Source organism: Ooceraea biroi, chromosome 8 (assembly GCF_003672135.1).
Source record: "Ooceraea biroi isolate clonal line C1 chromosome 8, Obir_v5.4, whole genome shotgun sequence".
NCBI classification, from domain to species: Eukaryota; Metazoa; Arthropoda; class Insecta; order Hymenoptera; family Formicidae; genus Ooceraea; species Ooceraea biroi.
In genome coordinates, this window is record NC_039513.1 from 14,559,762 (window position 1) to 14,578,607 (window position 18,846).

Genomic DNA, 18,846 nt, shown 5'->3' on the forward strand with positions numbered 1-18,846 from the left:
AGTAACCTTACAGTGAGTTACGAAAAATAAGAGTAAGCTTGTAGGAGTTGCGGCAAGTTAGACGTCCGAGTCCGAGTTAAGAGACCGTTCCTTCCTTGTGGTTTAACGCGTCCGCCTGTTCATGAATTCTTGAAACGGCCGCGAGTAGATGAGATCCGGCTTTTGAGCGGTTTTGTCGAGCCACGTGCAGGAAGCTAATTATCTTACAATTATCTGGATGGATGCCGATGCAGTTGCTCGTGATTAATAACTTTTAGCAGGTTTACAAAATTTAAAAATATATCAAACAGGTTTACATCACAGCTTTCATATTGTATTAAACATACGTATCAAACTTTTCTCGAAAAAGCTCCCTTCATGTGTTTAATTTCCCAAATTTTCTCATTTCGTGATTTTATAAATTAATGCAATGGTTTCAATTCTCACTTAAGAATAAAAAAAATTGCGTAATAATGAAAATAGCGTGTAATATTTAAATTCTAGAAAGAAACTTTGTTACATTACGAATGAGAATTCAGCGAAATAAAATATTATGCAATATTTGTGAAAAGACAAAAAATAGTCATTTAGATGAAAATAGAATCCTACGGTCTTTTAATTCCCTCGGCAGTTAATTTACAATTAATAGGAGAATGGTACTGTTCATAGATAATGGAAAAATTCACTCGCACCACCGACAGCGCGCGTGATTGTAGTTAACGTGAATATATCCCGGGGCACTTCGATTTTCAGTATTAATTGAGAAAGCTATACTTTGCATTTCTATGTATTATCCACGTAGAAAAGCGCGCAGTCCCTCTTGCGGAATTTTTTTTCTCGCCATTAGCCAGAAGCTAATTACACCTTTAGTCGGCGAACAAAATTGCGTTCCGTATAAATTAAAATGGCTACGCGTGGTCCCGACAGCGGGGCATTTTTTCACCGTAATAAAGAGAAATAATAAAACGCTGATCCGGTTCAATGAACGCGCAAAAATAATAGTCGTTAGATATTTATTTCATTAATACGAACGGAGCGCAAAATCGGCGCGCGCCTTCCGCGCTCATATAACGAAATAAATTCTCGAAACTGTACGTAACGATCGTTCTGTCACTTTAATAATAAACGCAGTACAACCTGTGCTCTGAATTAATGCCTCGTAAAGTAAATTATCTTGTAAAGTGCTACTAAATTAATACGTTTCCGAAATGATCATCGTACGCTGAGTGTACGTTTCAAAAGATTATTTTTTAAATAACGAGCAAAATTGTATCCTTTTTATCTGTTCTCCCTTCGGACGGTTTTCCCTTCGACTGGATGCGAATATGTATTCCAATTACACCATGTTGCTCTAATCCCTTTTTACAGAGCTAAGAATAAAAATTGACGTTAAGACGCACGTAGTATGCAGATCCTGATCCGTGATTTATCGAATTTCTGTTTACCTTCCCGCCGCAGATTAAGAGTACATTCCAACTTCGCACTGATCCGACAAGTTGCTAGGATCGACCGCGCAGACTACAGCAGTGGATTCGATCTCTCGCGAGATCTATCTACAAATTTCTTTTATAAATTCCGAGATAAACTCGCGAATGACGAAGCGCGCCGTTGGATTGGCTTCCTTATGTTCGCTATACGAAATAATTGCTTATCAACGAAGTCGCTTATCTGGCCGTCGTCGTTGGTGCGATTGCTGTTGCATCGCTAATATTATTATACTTTACGTAAGATCGGCGCGTTCTCCGATAACTGTATCGAGAAACGATCTAGCATTCGATCGTAACGCCCAGGCTCGACGGTCCTATCACTAGACGCGAGCAGTGGGTGTACAACCCGAGTATCTCTTTTTCTTTTTCCATCTTCGGCCAATTAAGATGGAAAATTACGTCGAGCAAGCGCAGCGACACCTGCGCAAATCTACATACCGGATCGACGAGCGCCGTATCCAGACCTGCTCTTGCATCGGATTGATACCTGAACACGTTACGTCGAGGGGGTAGCGCGGTGTACAAGATACCACTTTCAAATCGATCGACCTTGCGCACCGCTGGCACCTTCTCGAACGATCTCCGAGGAATCGCCGGTGTTTGCATACTGAGAATCAAACTCGAGATTCCTCGTACGCGAAGCTGCGGATGGTTTGAACAGTCTGGGCACTTTCATCGTTTTATTAACGTTTCGATTACTGCCGTCAAATTTTGATTACTAACAACGCACTGTGTATTTATTCAGTGAGATCAATTAACGGACTATAAGAGGAGGAGTATTTATCGAAGTATAACATCGCATTTTTCAGAAAAATAATTTTATATTTTTATGTCGTTATATTATTGAACAATATATGTACTTTGATTTATAATCTTCTGTGTCGTCTTTTAAGTAGCTTCACGATCCGTTTCTCATAAAACTTTCCCGGCTTTGCAGCAAAGAACTAGAGATCTATCAGAAAATTGGAAATGATTTATTACACAATCGATATGAAACTGGACATTAAGAACATTGAATACAACGAACTAGAGATTAGAAGAGAGAGAAAGAGAGAGAACGAGAGAGCAAGAGAGAGAGTTGCGCCTCTTCTCTACTTTAGAACCGGAAACATGCGCGCGAACAAATTCGTTCGCCCACACGAGTCTATCAATAGCGCCTTTCGTCAGGCCCATCACGCGATGTTAGATCATTAGTGAATTATGCGGCGAACGCATGCATGCATGCATCAAGAAGCCGCATATAATCACACTTACGGAATCGGCGTCGTGGTGGAAGGAATGATATCATCGATGACGGTCTATTGATATAGAAAATTCCTGTGTACGCGTTCCTTACGTAATTTACGCGAGATATATATTGCACGTTGCATGCACCGCCTTGTTTAACGATACTTAGCAGCTTCAAGAAAAAGAAAGATATAAAAATGACATACAGTTGCTATTAATACTTTCATATTTTATTTACTGTGTATAATATATTACTTTGTTGTTTATTACTGTTAATATTCTTATCCTGTTTCTCTTTTTTTCTCTATTATTTATTCTCCTTTACTTCTTTTCGTTTCATTTGAGAGGTTTATGATCAACTGGATTTTTAAAGGGAAATTAAATACAAGTAAAAAAATCTAAGAATAAAAATGCAGGTGTAAAATGACGAAGTAAAACGAGATACGCAATTGCGTGTTACCTGAATCCGCATTGTATAATACTTCATCTACAATACTTTCAATCTTCATCGTTAGCTCAACGACCTCGTAAAGCGTATTTTCTTTCGCCACGGTGTACCATATGGTGTTTAAAAATGCATAAAACTTTGACCACACAAAAAAAATTCGACAAAACTTCGCATTTCCGTTCGTGAGGTCATTGACTTTCATTGTCGCGGACAATGCGGTACGCGTGGCGTTTTCGTTGCAACAGTGGCGGGTTCAATGCGCTCTTGCGCTCTATGTTGCATACCACCTGTAGGGAGGTCATGCACTTATGCGTCGAGCATATCGCGGAACCATGTGCTCTGAAAATTGACGGTGTTTTTTCGCGGGAGCATCAATTACGTGACTATGGAAGACTGGGCCGAGAGGGGGCGGAAAATGGCTGTACGGCGTGTTTGTATGATCGCGGGCGGCGTGTCTACGTGCGTGTGTACCCGGTGATCGAAATCAACCGTGCTCGAAGCTTGCGACATACGGTTCCCGGAGTCATTGACACCGAGAGTCGCATGGAGTTCAATCGGATGCCCCTGTGATTTTAGACCCGCCGTTGATTCACGGATTGCGCCGGGAGAAAGGCGACTCGCATTCGCATTCGGGATTCGTGATGAAGAAGCGTGGTGCACGCGGCGATCGTCCGAGAACGTGCTCGAAGTGTGTCCCGGATGATTTCGTAAAGTGCGCGCGTTAACCGCATTCTATAGAAATTTAAAAAAAGAACTTCATTTATTTCTTAGATTATGAATTTCAAAGTAAATTTTAAACAGATTTGCTTATCAAGATTATTTCGTTTTGAGGCGATAAGTGAACACTGTGGCATTCCATAATGCACATAATCGTTGATTATGTAACAGCTGCACATGCGTGATAATCTTATTCATTACGAAACATAGCACTGTTCCGCGCAACTTTTGCTGTTGATAGTGAACTGATTGTTAAACACAACTATCCGTAATCAACAAGGAACTCGCATTACGTATCTCGCGGCAACCAAGATTCCGACGACCTATTTTGCAATCAAGACTTCATAGATACTAGTCAGTCTTTGAGCCGGCGAACAAAACTCTCGTCTCTTCTATTCCCATCTAGAACCTAGCGTCGCTCAAAGTCATTAGCGATCATTTAACGAAATGTCAGCCTCTTCCGCGCGTTTTACCGACATAATCAGTTTACGAAATCAGACGAGCCCGCAGTTGAAAGATTTTAAATGGACTCTGCCGTCCAGATCTATAAAACTTTTTTTTTAAAGAACCGTTCAGTTGCAGAATTATTTATAATAAAAATGATAGTCGCATATGCCTTAAATAATCGAATAATAAATAATGAAGCTATACTTTACCACTTCATGACATCGCAGGTGAAGCAGTCGGCCCAGCTAACGACCAGTTGAAATCCACGTGCGCATTTTCATGCATCGCCGCGTAAAAAAAGTGCGACGAAAGTCTCCATCGAGCAATGACTTCCGATACATCATATGGTGTCGAACGCGTGTGACGCGTTAATACATACACAACGGGTAATACTTAAAAAGCGTACATACGTGCCGGTAAGAATCGAGTCCACGCGAAGGGCAATGAGCTTTATGCTGAAAAGTGCCACAACCGTATGCGCCCCTTTACGTTTTTCCTCTTTTTTTCTTAAACAGTAATGACTGTCATTTCTACAATTGTTCGACGAAAGGGCTATGACCTTTGGCTATACTTCTGAAGTATACTGAATGTCGGCCGTTAACGGGTAGTTTTATTGTCCTCGTCCACCATAATTTGTCCGGCGTGTGTCATTTCGACTTACTTGACATAATCGATCAACAATTGCACATGTTAAATAAAAACGTGCGCTCGTCAATAGAAATCGCATCTAACAGGACGACAGATAATTTATAAATATATCTCTGCATGTAGTATTGGTACTGTAACGTATATTCGTCTCGTTTTTTAGTGTTTTTAATAATATGAGTTGTAACATATTCGTTATTAAAAACACTAAACGAATGGGACGAATATATATTTCAACCTCATACATAATTTTTTCTTTGATGCGAGAGAGATATGGCTATCAGTAATAAAAGTTGAAAGATTGATGGCAGCAACCTAAATATATTACACGCGCGGACGTTGCTTGTTGAACCAAACCAAAACCAACCCTTTTGAATATAGCACGATCAAGAGGAAAAAGATTAATAAAAAAATAATAAAAGATAGCGTTATCAATCAATGAAATTTATTTCAGCTATAGCCAAGAAAGGATTTAGTTTACACAGTTCCTTAATGACACTCATTCTTCCATTCATTCACTCTTTACCTAATTTAAAACTACATAAGCGCACCCTACACCCAGCTATACCTTCACCTTCTTGGATTTATCTTCTAAAACTATTTTTATTTAAGTTTACTTTCTTTTCTCCACCTAAGAAAGACGTTATATAATATATTAATAACAAATCAAACTCTGACAGACTATGATTTGGCCAGGACACTTGACACGCATTAGGCATCCTACACCGAGAGAAAAGGGTCTGATACGTTAGCTGCAGTGATCTGAGATCGTAACTACTCTTCGACCCTATTAAGAGCAAGGACATCCCCCCTCCAAAATCAACCCTCTTTAGCATCCCCCGAGGAGTTTGCGCGTAACCGTTTAACGATCCGCAGCCATCTTGGGCGCATGGCGTCGGTGTCGCTCGTCACGTCACCCAACGGGGTTGCGGCTTCCCCGGAAACTGCAAAGGAAACCCTCATTCTTATCACCTACGATAGATGGCGATGTTGGTTCTTATCTGGTTTTCCAGGGATGCACCGGACGTAAAATAAACCCTTCCCTACGACTGCCCAAAGTACTTGGGCATTTACAAAAGTTTAATATAAACTTTACACTAATGATGCTTTGAGACCAAAGCAAAAAAAAAAGAGAATTTCAATATCGAGAGATTAATGCAATGGTCAAGATTGAAAGATTATTGCATTATTTAAAAATTGATGTTTGCAGCATTAAATATATTTCATTAATATTATAATATTAAAATACTAGAATGTCAAATATCGTACACAAAATTATGCGAAGCTAAAATTACGATTTTCAAATATGTAAACTCTATCTTATCGTATGATTCATATGTGTAAAAGCGATGCTATGCTAATTTCGACGTATTTGCACGGACGGAAATATCTACCGAAATCGAAGTAGACGGATTATCGCGTTATTACACTTGCGCCGGGTGCAACGTCCGACTTTCGTGCTCCCGCGATTTAAATTTAGCCGATAATGACATTTCGCTTTGCGCACTTTCCTATATAATAATAATCGGCAGTGGATAACATAAGTGGATAACGTAAGATATGCTTCATATTGTCGTTCCCTCTCTTTCTCTCTTTGAAAATGCAGCGACTGTGAAAAACAATGAATTAATACGTCACGTTGGAAATTTATAAATCTAAAGGTGAAAAAGTAACGTTCGACAAGGCAAATACTTGGCGGTATAAATTATTCAGTTGCATAATTAGATAGTTATAGCCGCTGTCGCGGAATAAAATATGCCAGTCTGTGTGCGCGTTGTGTGTATGTGTGTGCATAGCGTAATAACGTTTCATTTGAAAATATTAATCACTGTATCGAGCGGGGAGTTCTTAACGCACATGCAATTTGTTCGCATGCCGTGCATGTCGTGTAATGGAGAACTCGTATGGAGGAAGTTTTAAATGTTAATGCGTGCCTGCGAGGCATTTTAGTCAAGTCGAGAAGGAAAAATAGGAGGAAAAACTGTTCGAGGTTACGGGGAAAATGGTGTTATGACGCAGGGAAATTCCTTCGATTATTATTACTGTTATGGTGCGCAGCCTCCAGCAATTCGGCGTTAAGTTTCGCTCAAGTCAGTCCACGAGGAAATCGTAAAAAGAATTATTCAACATTTCCTCGTGAATCATTCAACTCAAACATTGCAAGCGCCTTTCGTACATATAGGCCTCGCTTTGTAAGCCTCGCTCCTCGCCCGTACAAACTCGCGAGATAAGCAGGAGAGTGCAATTGAAAAAAATCGTTTGAGCAAAAATCGCAGATAACTTCCTGCGGTTGTGTGTTTTACTGCGACCCGCCCACTTATGGTATTCCAAGCAGTTCCGTGACGTTCGCAAAAGTATCATGATCATTATAGAACATTTTTTACGGGGACGATGGCTATCTCATCAACTGTATTCGAAAAAAATTGCTCTGCATAAAGTCATCGATAAACGCGCTTATTGGAAATTCTAAGCAGTCGGTATCAGTATATGTACCATATAATAGAACTTGGGTACGCGAAATTATAATATATCGCGCTGTTTCATAAATAATCACGCGCACTGCATAATTATGTTTCAGTGGAAAATTAGCTCGGCATGTTGAGCGAAAAAGCTTCACGTAATCGAAAACGAATGCAGATGAATAAATATAGACAATAATAAATACAAATATAATGATACGAGAGAAAAATAATAAGGAAAAAAGGGAAACGTTTCTTGTAAAAAAAATTGTAGTTAAAGATGCATTTACGAGTATTCCTTCCATTGTCATCGTCATCAAGTAGATTGTAAATTTGCGGCGATCTGGTTCAGAGATCATATGGTCGCATTAAATCAGACATAAGGCCGAGAGATGAACATCTGCGGAGCGCGAATGCGAAGGTTGCGCAAAACACACACGCTCTTATCAGCCGACGTGGCAGATCGAGAGCATAAAAAATTAATCGCATTGCCTCAGAAAATTCCACAGCTGTATTCGCGCTGCATAATTATTCGTGACTGGAATACATATTCTTATTATCCGATGACAGGTACGTTTTACTTATACGTTGACTGAACGTTGCTAACGTGATAGATTCTTTTTCAAAGATGAGGAATCTATCATGATTTTACGTGTACACGTGATTCTCTCGTTGAAACAGGCTTATTGGAACCCTTGTTGATTACATTCGTTAAACGGATTACAAAATTTGTCAAACTTTTGGCTTTTTTATATCATAATACGATTGCTAAAATGAAATCAAGAAAAAACTTGGAATTATGAAAAAGATAAAACTACTTTTGTTTTCATAGACGAATCAAGACTTGTGCGTCCACTCGCCGATCATTTCACGTATCATTGAAAAGTCCGACTCTATTGTTCATGCACAAACCTATTTCCAGCGCGTTTAAAAATTCGAACGCATTTGATTGACCTTGCACTTTTGTCGTCAGCGGCTATTTACGTTGCAAACATTGGTCGAGGAACGTTCTTCGGAAAAATCGCCGGGTGAACGGGAGCGGTTGCAAACTTTGAGAACCGCTGTCCACGGTGATTGTTGGCTTTGCTCTCCCCTCCTTCCGCCTCTCCCCCTTGTTCCCACTCTTCTCGCGATAGTATTACAGCTCACCCCGCGCGCCGTGCCGTTGTATTTCATTGTTGTGAACGCATGCAAATTGCGATCCCAGTGCCGGAGCCGAGTATCAATTCTAACAGAATTAATTCGAGTGCAGTCATTGTTTTTTGCGCGTCACAAAAAACCCTCTATACGCGGGCAGCATCGCGTTTTGCCCCGCTACGAACAATATCCGGTTCATACGAACGGTTGCGCACGTCGCCGACCTCTCTTCGCCGATCGCCGTGTATTTCTATGGTGGCGAGAGAGAGAGAGAGAGAGAGAGAGAGAGAGAGATTCCGTTTGAAAATTGGACCGAACGGACCGTGGGCTCGATATAACGTCGGCAATCGATCACTTTATTGGTAATTATCGTCAACGTTTCGGCAGTGATGTCAGTACGCAACGAACAGCGTCAAAAAAAGAATTGATTAATATAGCATCGCTAATTCGCCGAACTGAATGTCCAATGTTTCATTGCGCGATAACTTCCAGTGAATAACTCGCTTTCACGTAACGATGGCCAAAATAGCATGACTATCGGCAATGAAAAATGCAAGAGAAATGCGAACGTTGCATAAAACTGTGTACGTCGATTGTTACTTATGATAAAATACTTTCTTATCGACCAGTCAAAACTCATCTAGAGTATCTAGAAGCAGTTTGAGTATTTTACCCACCATTTAAAAATCTTTATGAACGATTACGAAGAGAAGGAGAGCACGCAAGTCTCGACGAAAAGACAAGAGGACTGAGCCATGGAAAGGCGAAGAGGCCGGAAACTCAGGAACCCTGGCCTGGTAACCTGTGGCAGCAGCCCAGAGTAGAGCATGTGAAGGGGCCCTGAGGATGGCACCCCTGCGAGACTGTCGGGACGACAGTCTTGAGAAGAGGGGGGTGATGTTGTGTCCGGAGGTGGCTCGAGCGGATAAGCCACCCGGTGCACCGGACGGCCGATCGTCGTGGTGAGCGAAGGGACCGTCGGTGGAATCTTTATGAACGCGTAAATCTCTACGACAAGTTGACTCCTCTATTTAACTACAGAAGTGAGACGAGAAGGGGCATGATGGGATAAAATTGAGTATTACTCCAAGATATGGAAAGTAGACTTTTTGGATTCACGACTGACGATCTGAAGTCTTTACCAACTAGCAAAGAAAAACAAGAAAGATCATTGTTTCAATGACAATAAAGGTAAAGCTGGCAAAGATTGGATAAGTTGCCAAATATGTGGCAAATGGGCTCATTGCTCGTGTGCAGATGTAAAAGACAACGATGATGAAGTCATACATGTGTGTTCCCGCTGTGAACCCGATAAATAATTGATTTTACATTATTATTTTATATTTATATGTTTTATGTCATAACTCAGCCGTTTATAAAGCTCGTTTGAGCAAATGCTTGCAGTCAGAGTATCTTATTTTTTTAATGGTTATATAATTTACTTATGTATGATTAAAGACTTACCTCCGGTTCATCTGATTCCACCCTTCTGTAGTTAAATAGAGGAGTCAACTTGTCGTAGAGATTTACGCGTTCCAAAAGATGTTTAAATGGATTTCCAGTACTGAAGAAGTCAAGATCGATGTCTAAGATATATGGAGCATCCTTCTCGGGGAGATATTGACGCAACGCCGAGCTGACGGCTGTAAAATCATCCTTCTGCAACATAAATATAAGAAAAAACGGGTTTTCTCCTCGATGTAAATATAAAAAACTAATCTATAGTCTGTATCTTCATTAATAAAAGAAGTTTAAGTACTTACATCCAGCTTCGCTCATAGCAGTTCCCTGTTTTTGTATATTTGTTTGAGCTCGGTTTTCTTAAGTTTATATAAAAAACTAATTTTATTACAAGCCTGTAATAATGTTAAAAAATATTAAAAATGTAACATAACTTTACATAAAAATATACGTAAAGTTTAAAATTTGCAGATTGTCTGATATTCTTCATAAATCTTCATAAACTGCTGAGTTATGACATAAAACATATAAATATAAAATACCGGAAATATAATATACCGGAAACCTATTTAAACATCTTTTGGAACGCGTAAATCTCTACAAGTTGACCCTCTATTTAACTACAGAAGAGTGGAATCAGATGAACCGGAGGTAAGTCTTTAGTCATACATATTATGTAAATTATATAACCATTAAAAAAATAAGATACTCTGACTGCAAGCATTTGCTCAAACGAGCTTCATAAACTGCTGAGTTATGAGACTTCAGGCATATACAATTTCAAAGTTTCATTGTCAATTTAGACGAAACAATCGTAACGTCAGCGATGGTATCGATCAACGATCGCTCGTCAACAAGCAGAAATAATATTCCACACTTATCCACACGCAAGCGAACAATAATGCCGCAGGGAATCTTATTTTGCATTGTCTAGTAATGAGTAATTCCGTTATCTCATCTGTCTTAATCCTATCCGAGGAATGACATCATCCGCGAGGCTGGGGTAATTTGAAAAAAATCGTGGGAGAATATCTCGAACGTTTCGACAATAATTCGATGAAATAATTGACGCATTATGCAACGTTATACGCATTTGATTGATACGGAGAATGACGTCGTATCTATTATACAATTAAATCAATGCCGACTGCAAAACATTGCGTATATTCAATCGAAATTCTGCATTATTAAGTAACATTGTGTGTATTCAGAGAGTATATCATGCGGGCCATCAATCCGATCCGCGGAAATCTGGTCGGGTAGGAAAACGGGGGTGCGATATGCCGGGACAGATAGGACAAATCGCGACTGAACTGGGATGCCTCAGAAGCGATGGAATTTCGTGAGCCAGGGGGTGGGAGCTACCGGCAATGAGCGGAAGATTTGCGAATAATTAGGTGGACCGACAATGGCTGGAGTCCTGTGGCAGGCCGGATACATAATGTGGCCTGCCACCGACGGGATAATAGACAGAGAAGAACGACTCTATGGGGTTTTAGGATTCGACGGACATAATGGCACTGGCCTATTGTCTACGTAGCTGCAGACGGCCAACATCCGCCTCCGGGGTCGGCCATGTCAGCTCATCTGCATACCAGCTTACAACCCTTCGGCCGTTTAGTCTCGAGCATCGAAAACGCTAATTCTACGCCCCGACCACGTTATTCGTCAATGAAACTCAATAGCGTGCTGTTATTATACAATACGTCTCGTTATTCGGCAAAATGACACCTTTAGATTAATTAGAAGGGACATGCTGATGTGCTTTCAAATAATTCATAACGTATGATTAGCTCGCCACAGCGTGATAATACAGCGCACGAGCACATGTTGAACTAAAATATACGACAAAGGATCAGGGCTGGATTAAGGCGGCACTAGCGAATCCGTGGAAGTGGTCTACCGCTTCCCGGTAACCCCGATAGTGCCTTAATCGGCGGCTCTACGGGAAGCGGTCTCGCGGGACAACAATTCCAGTGTAATTCTTCGGATCGTAAATAACCCCCGATCGAGAGTATCGGAATCTGGCTCGCTGAATCCGCGCGGGTAACTCGGGTTGCACTCATGCGAATCGATAGCGCGTAGCTCTGGTAGCACAATCCAAATAAAATCACCGCGACCGCGATTCCGATCCTACCGTATTTCTCATACCGCGATCATTTTTCAACTATTTGGAATGCTTCGCATAATTGGCAGCTGCCGCGCGTTGACCGACGCGGCACATTGTGCCCGCGAAGCCGCGGCACGCCGGGAACGAAACGGTTTCGTAATAACATTTTGATGTAACGCGCCTTTAAAAATGTTATTTATGGAGCATGCCATCAATAACTATAGCCATCGTATCCAGTAAAGACACAAAAATGCATTACATAAGGACTATACGAGAGATGTTTGAGATACTTGCTGCCCGTGTTGAAAATGCATGAATGTCTACACAGCGTTTTTATGTAATTTCACGTCACAATCCACGATATTTTCGAGGAGTTATGGTGAAATCAATTTCAGTTATTATACTGCCGCGTAGTGCATATTTGTGAATATATGAAAATAGCGAAAAAATTGAAATCGATTCCGCACCCAATCAGTAGTCCAGAAAAATAGATCTGTTGGAAGTGCACACGTAAGTAAATATCTACTACACGTTCACGAATGACCCTGACCCCGGGTAGGCCACGGGGTGACCTGCACCCAGCGATTACAATCACAATGCATCGCCGAGTTCTCAGGGTAAGACAGGTAGCGCCGTCTGACCTGCATACATTAAATCTAAATCATCGCGCTGTTGCGTGTATGTGTGTGTGCGTGTATCTATACACATATATAAAAGAATGATCAAACAATTTTGGTAAAACGAGCTAATTTCTACAACAGCTTTATTCATCAACTACTTCTTGATGCTTGAGAAATGTTGCAGTTATTTGCCCTGTAAAGAGGAATGTATCTCTTTTCATCTTTGTCTGGTTAAAGACAAGGCAATGCAAGATACGGAAAATAATCGAGAAGAGAAATATTTCAGAAAGCAAAAAGTCAAGTAAAATAAGTTAATATGAATCTTTTAAAAGTCCTAAGCGAAAATGGTAACACGAGCAGCATTTTCTTTCGCATTACATTATCGGAGGCAGAAACTGGACTCATCCGTCACGGCACATGTAGCCCGAGAAATACCGAATGTTTAACCGGCACGCATTTAAATGGCACGATTCGCAACATTAACATAACGGTAAGCGATTCCAGATGTCAAAGCTTGACTGCCTGTTCCGCGCTCAAGGGTACCTTGCCGGGATCCCACGGTAAGAAGTTAGACCATTCGGCCTTGAAATCAGTGATTTCGAATATAGGAGGATAGCTGATGTTTTTTAAATGATATGCAGGATGCACGGCATGGAACTCCGTGAGAAATTGCGGATGATCTTGCTCGCTGGATCGGGGCCTTTTTGACAATTGGAGATATGCAAAGTAGGATTCACAATATATGCAAAAGTCGTTTATTGTTGTGTAGAACGGTCGCATTTCGAAAGATGCGATGTGAAACACTATGCAAATGGCGTAAAACAGTATAGGTTTTTGCGAGAGACCATCTGAATCTGTAGTAAATCTTGTTGTATCTCTTAAAAATTTACCGCAAATTTTTTAAAGATTTTTTTAAGAGAAAAGAATCACTCTCGCTTGCAATTAAATATTATTTTTAAAAATGTAAACTTTAGGGAACGGAAAGCACGTGGAAAAATTGACTAAAACAGTTTGTCTAAAATACTTTTAATCTTTTCACGAAATTAATATAAATTAATATATTTTATATGTTGAAAAATTTAATATATATAAACCGTAATAATGTAATAGCCGTAAGTAGTATTCTAATTTATTCATAGATTCAAATGTGACATACTGTTGCATTCTGTAAATGGTGATGTAATTAACATTTCCATTTTACCGACAAAATTTGTTATACATTCAGTGCGTGATGCTAGTTACCATAATCTGCTAATTAAGTAAATGCAATTATGACCACTATTAGCTATTCAAACTAGAATATACCTTGCATAAACAGGACACAGACGCTACACACACTTATAGTGTGGCAGCGAGTTGTATACGGCTTATTTTTCAAAAATGGCATTTCGGAAATCACCTTTGTTATACATGATTGAATTTACAATTAAAAAACTTTTCTTTAATTTTTGTACTAACAAAAATGTTTATTTTAGCAAAAATAAGTGTGATGGTGGTGGGGGTATTTTGCAAAATATTAAATTATTGCAAAATTTGATTACATCATATTCAAGAACGTTATTTCCCAGTAAACATTTATTTAAAACATTTTTTTGTATCTCTCACAGTTTCGAAGATATACTCTAAAAAGCAAATATACTGCCGAATTACCTTTCAGAAAGTGTTTTACCCCTTAAAAGTGAGATTGGGCACGTATAAAAAAATACGTGTCTCTTAGATTTTTATATTTGATAACATATTTCAAAGAGAATCAAATCGATTTCGGACAGTTGTGACAGATCCCTTGAAACTGTGATTAATATCAAACTATGCGACGATGCATAGAATTCTACTTAAGCTATTTTAATTATTTATTGGAAGATTCAGCAAACTAAAAGCGTTCCCTGCTGCAACTGTACTCCTCTGGACAATCTTACCCGTTAGAAGCAGCCGTCCACTTCCGCGGATACGACGTTCGTTCCTATGCTCGCAAGCCGGCATGCACTGACCTTCCACGTTAAACTTTACGTTTATATGCGCCCGTCCACGACGGTATATGGATAACAGGCCAGCCAGCCACACGTCACCGAATCGTGATCCTCGAGAGCTCGAAGTCGATGTTGTGTAACCACCATCAAAGCTAGAAGTTCTCGACTTCGTGAGGCTGAACGTTTCTAGCACGCGAGCCGACATGTATAAAGGATGAAATACTGCTCCTTCGTTGCAGTCTCTTATGCTGTTTTCGTTTTCTCCTCCAGGACCACACTCTAAGCGCCTGAGGATAAGATCGTAGGGGATTCGAAACGTAACGAACCCATTTAGCCCGTAGCCGTAAACCTACGGCGCACCATCCAATAATCGTGATTAAATTATTTCGTGGTTTCGACACTGTTGGCTTCTCAAGCCTTGCGATCATAAAACGTAATCATTACCAGACTAATAAATGATGCCATTCATATCTCTTGGTCATCCGGACTAAATTGATTAAAATCAAGAGTTTCGCGAGGCAATTATCGAACAATTTGTTTTACGTGGAGCTACTTGAAAAACGTAAAACACACGTTCGGCGCGCTCGAGTAAGCTGCACCGTGCAAAGCGACGCGACGTCGTTATGAGATTCTTGCAGAAAATTGAATTGCGATGAGAAATTTTTTCTCATTAACGATAATTGAAAGTGGAATGTGCAGAGATATTTTGCCGCGGGCGCGTTGGATCGCGCAGCGGAGCGGATGAAAAAGCACGTTGCTTGCAGAAAACGTCCGGTTGCGCGTAGTCGAGCTGATACGCGACGATGATGATGCGTGCGTGAAGTAAATCAAAACTCGACTTGGCCGATTCAGTCGCGCGTTGTTTGCTCGGGGGAGAAGATCTTGCCGCGCTTACGTCGAGCGAGTAGCGCGATTTTGCAGCGGACCGGTTGCACACGGCGGATCTTTGAGAGCGCACCGCTTCGACCGATGGAAAACACTTGTTAGCGCTCGGCGAGCGAATAAAGTGGTGCCTGTCCGAACTAAATGTAGATACATCTTTTATACGCGCTATCGCCAGCATCTGCAGCCGCGATCGAGTTCCCTTTTGCTCTCTTTCGTCCTGTCTCCGTCTCCCGCGCTGGTCCATGGAGCTCTCGCTCGCTCCTCGTCTCTTTGTCTTTCTCCCCGAGCGAGTGTTTTGCCGGCTGCTGGTATGTGGCCTGCGGTCAAAGCTTCGTGGCACCCAAGTCTCGCGTACACCCTGCTGAATTCTTCTTGCGCCTTGTGGCGAATGTCGGCCACTCGCACTTTCGCGGTCGTCGAAAAAATGTTTCAGCAAACGCACGTGACAGATAAGAAAAGCGAAAAAGTTTGTGTGTCTAAAGAACAATATTGGAGGGTACTTTAGCTTGGATATAATATTTAGAACTCCTCGCAGTTTTAGCGATTAATAATCGAGATTTTTAATTCCTCATGCATATAATGCAGAATATAAAAAATAAAATAAAAAATCTCAATAAAGCGATTATCGAAAGTGTTGATCACATAATTAAAAGACAAATACAGCTACACATATTTTCTGTGGCAGAACGTGTGCGAAAAATATTTCAATCGGCTTTGAAGCCGTTGTTACGCGTTCGTGTCTGCTGGCGACGGTGGCTTTGGGCAATTATGAAATTACCGCGATAAGTAGTGTAACAAAAACGCATACTGCGATTGCTACACGTCTGTCCGTGTCGTGACTCAAAATCATGTAAAAACGGTGGGTGGAATGTAAGAACTAGCTCGCGACTGGGTGGACAGGATGAGCCGCGCGACGGCGCACCGCCTCCACTAATTAATACCACGAGAGTTAATTATGTCACGAAGCAAGACAATGTTGTCTATCCTCTATCTGCATGCGCGCAACCTGCTAATAACAGGTAGTCGTAGGTTTGCTTAACTAGGAGCGCTACAGGTGTCCGCAAAAGTGTTACAGCGTTTTAGCGCTGCGAGCCGAGCCATTGATGAGGGAATTAAAGGTCAGTCCAGTGTAATTTACGTCGAGGTACTTGCGCCGTCGATGAAGGAAGAGGTGAACGACGGTGGACGACGGGGGACGACGAAAAATATGCCGAGCAGAAAGCCGCCGACTGGGGTAATTTATGACGCGCGCGTTAATGATGACGCAATACAACGGTACGGAATATGATATAATAAATAAATATAGAAATAACATCTTCGAGAGTAAGAACACACATCGCGTGCCCCGTCGTCGCTATTAATATGGCGGACGCTCACGAGTTTCCCCTCTCATATGATCGATCCCCGTCGCTTTTTCGTTGCGACTTGTACACGTCAATCGAATCAAGAACGCGGAATCAACTTAACACTTTACTACTCGGCGAAGCTCATCAATAACGAGTTGTAGTATGTTCCAGGCACGGTAGCCTGTGGACGTATATTAATGATACGCTTAACGTACGTACACAAATCGTTGAGAGAAGTTAAACACGCATATATGAATTTAATATCCGTACATGAACATATATGAAGTTCTTTCACTAAAGTGGGGGATCTGTCGATAATTTATGCATTGGTATGTAAAAAGAAAAAAAAAAGACTCGTTTCCTGCCACCATCCATCCATGTACGTGAAACTGTGGAAGGAATAGGAAGCTCGCGTTAACGTATGATATGTACATACATACGTAACGTCGCCAATCACGGACAGTCACGTAGAAAATTGAATTTTAACGAGCGGCCGTTTCCTCGATTTTCCAGGCGGCTTTTACAGTTTCACCCAGGGAAAGGCGTCGATTGCTCGCATAAACAATGGGACGAGGCGCACGTTCGCGGATGTATCACCCGCGATTTCCCGGCAGACATTATCCATAATTAGGAGCGCGGGTACCGAGACGGGGAGCAAACAATGGACGGCTCTTTTCGCATGCGACTAAATACGTCAGCGCCACGGTAATTGGCCGACAATTACCAGCCGTAGAATCGCGGCGGCGGCTAGTAAGATAGCATGGCCCAGTGGCACGCAAATATGGGAGCGGGACTTATCTCGCACAATTTATTTCGACGCGAGAACGTCGGCATTACGTGACGCCGACGTCGGCGAAGCGAGCAGGATGACGCGACGTGGCAAATAACGGTATACCGTCGCGATTTTACGCTATTCCTTCCGACGCTCCCGCGAGCGGACTCTCGAGCGGGCCCGCTCGCCTCTCAAAGAAGCGGCGTATTGCTGCGGCGCCGCAAGAAGATGGAACTCGACGGATTCTTTCGCCGAGGAAGCCTCGACGCGGTGGCACTTTAACAGCGCTTCGGCGTTCGATATCGACAAGAAAGGCACACGAGGCGAGATCTGCCGACGTGATACACATGAGCACACGCAGCGGGGAGCGCGGTTCATCGTCGCTCGTCGGAGAGCCAGATACCTGCGCAGCAGCGCGAGAGGGAGAGAAAGAGCGCCGTGATATTTTGTTCCTGTTGCAACAACGACGTCTTCTCTCCCCCACACTCGGGCGACACACGGCAGGCTCATAGAAAATTCCATTATTCTATTCTTATCATCGCGCTGACGCGTGGTGCTCGGTATCGACAACGAATACATAATGCAACGTGAGTTTCCGAGCTTGCGCGCGCGAGCGAGGGACCCACCGGATGCAACCGAGCTTGCATACTGAGCATCAAAGTCCGTTTACAAAGCCCTCCTACAAAACGTGCTGACTCGTCGTGACGACTCGCCGCCGCTCGCCCGGCTCCTCGACGTGGTCGAACGTGCCGGGCGACGTTGATCGAAGAGAGGGTAGGCTTGACATCTTCGCGGACACGACGGCGTTCGTACGGCGAGATTTCCGTGACGCAGTTTTACGTGGGTAGGTAGGTAGATAGGTATATAGCTAGAAGATGTATTGGCGTCGGGATACAGAAGGTTGATCGAAAAGAAAGATGCTGGTATGACAATTCCGACTTGACACATCCCCCAAATTATTATCTAATGTGATGAAATTTTATTGATCTGACAATCTTAAATTATCACTCGTTATTGAAAACGAAAAGGTCAACATAGGAGGCGAATATTACTTTGAGCTTGTTGGACAAAAGTGCATATACGAGAGGTACGCAGTCTAGTGTATTACATAGAAATCTGTGATCGGGATCGACATCCGG

The 18,846-nt window shown here is 41.8% G+C and overlaps 1 protein-coding gene across 2 annotated transcripts in view; it reads right to left on the reverse strand.

Annotated features, from left to right (window-relative positions):
- The window catches only part of LOC105284864 (UPF0489 protein C5orf22 homolog), a 513,796-nt gene that overhangs the window by 174,521 nt on the left and 320,429 nt on the right, over positions 1 to 18,846 (reverse strand). The window contains exon 5 of one of the 2 annotated variants that reach the window (XM_026971932.1): positions 10,011 to 10,205. The exons of the other annotated variant lie outside the window; for it this stretch is intronic. Coding sequence (XP_026827733.1) covers positions 10,011 to 10,205 — 195 coding nt within the window. The remainder of the gene's footprint in view (positions 1 to 10,010; positions 10,206 to 18,846) is intronic. 2 annotated transcript variants of the gene reach the window in all.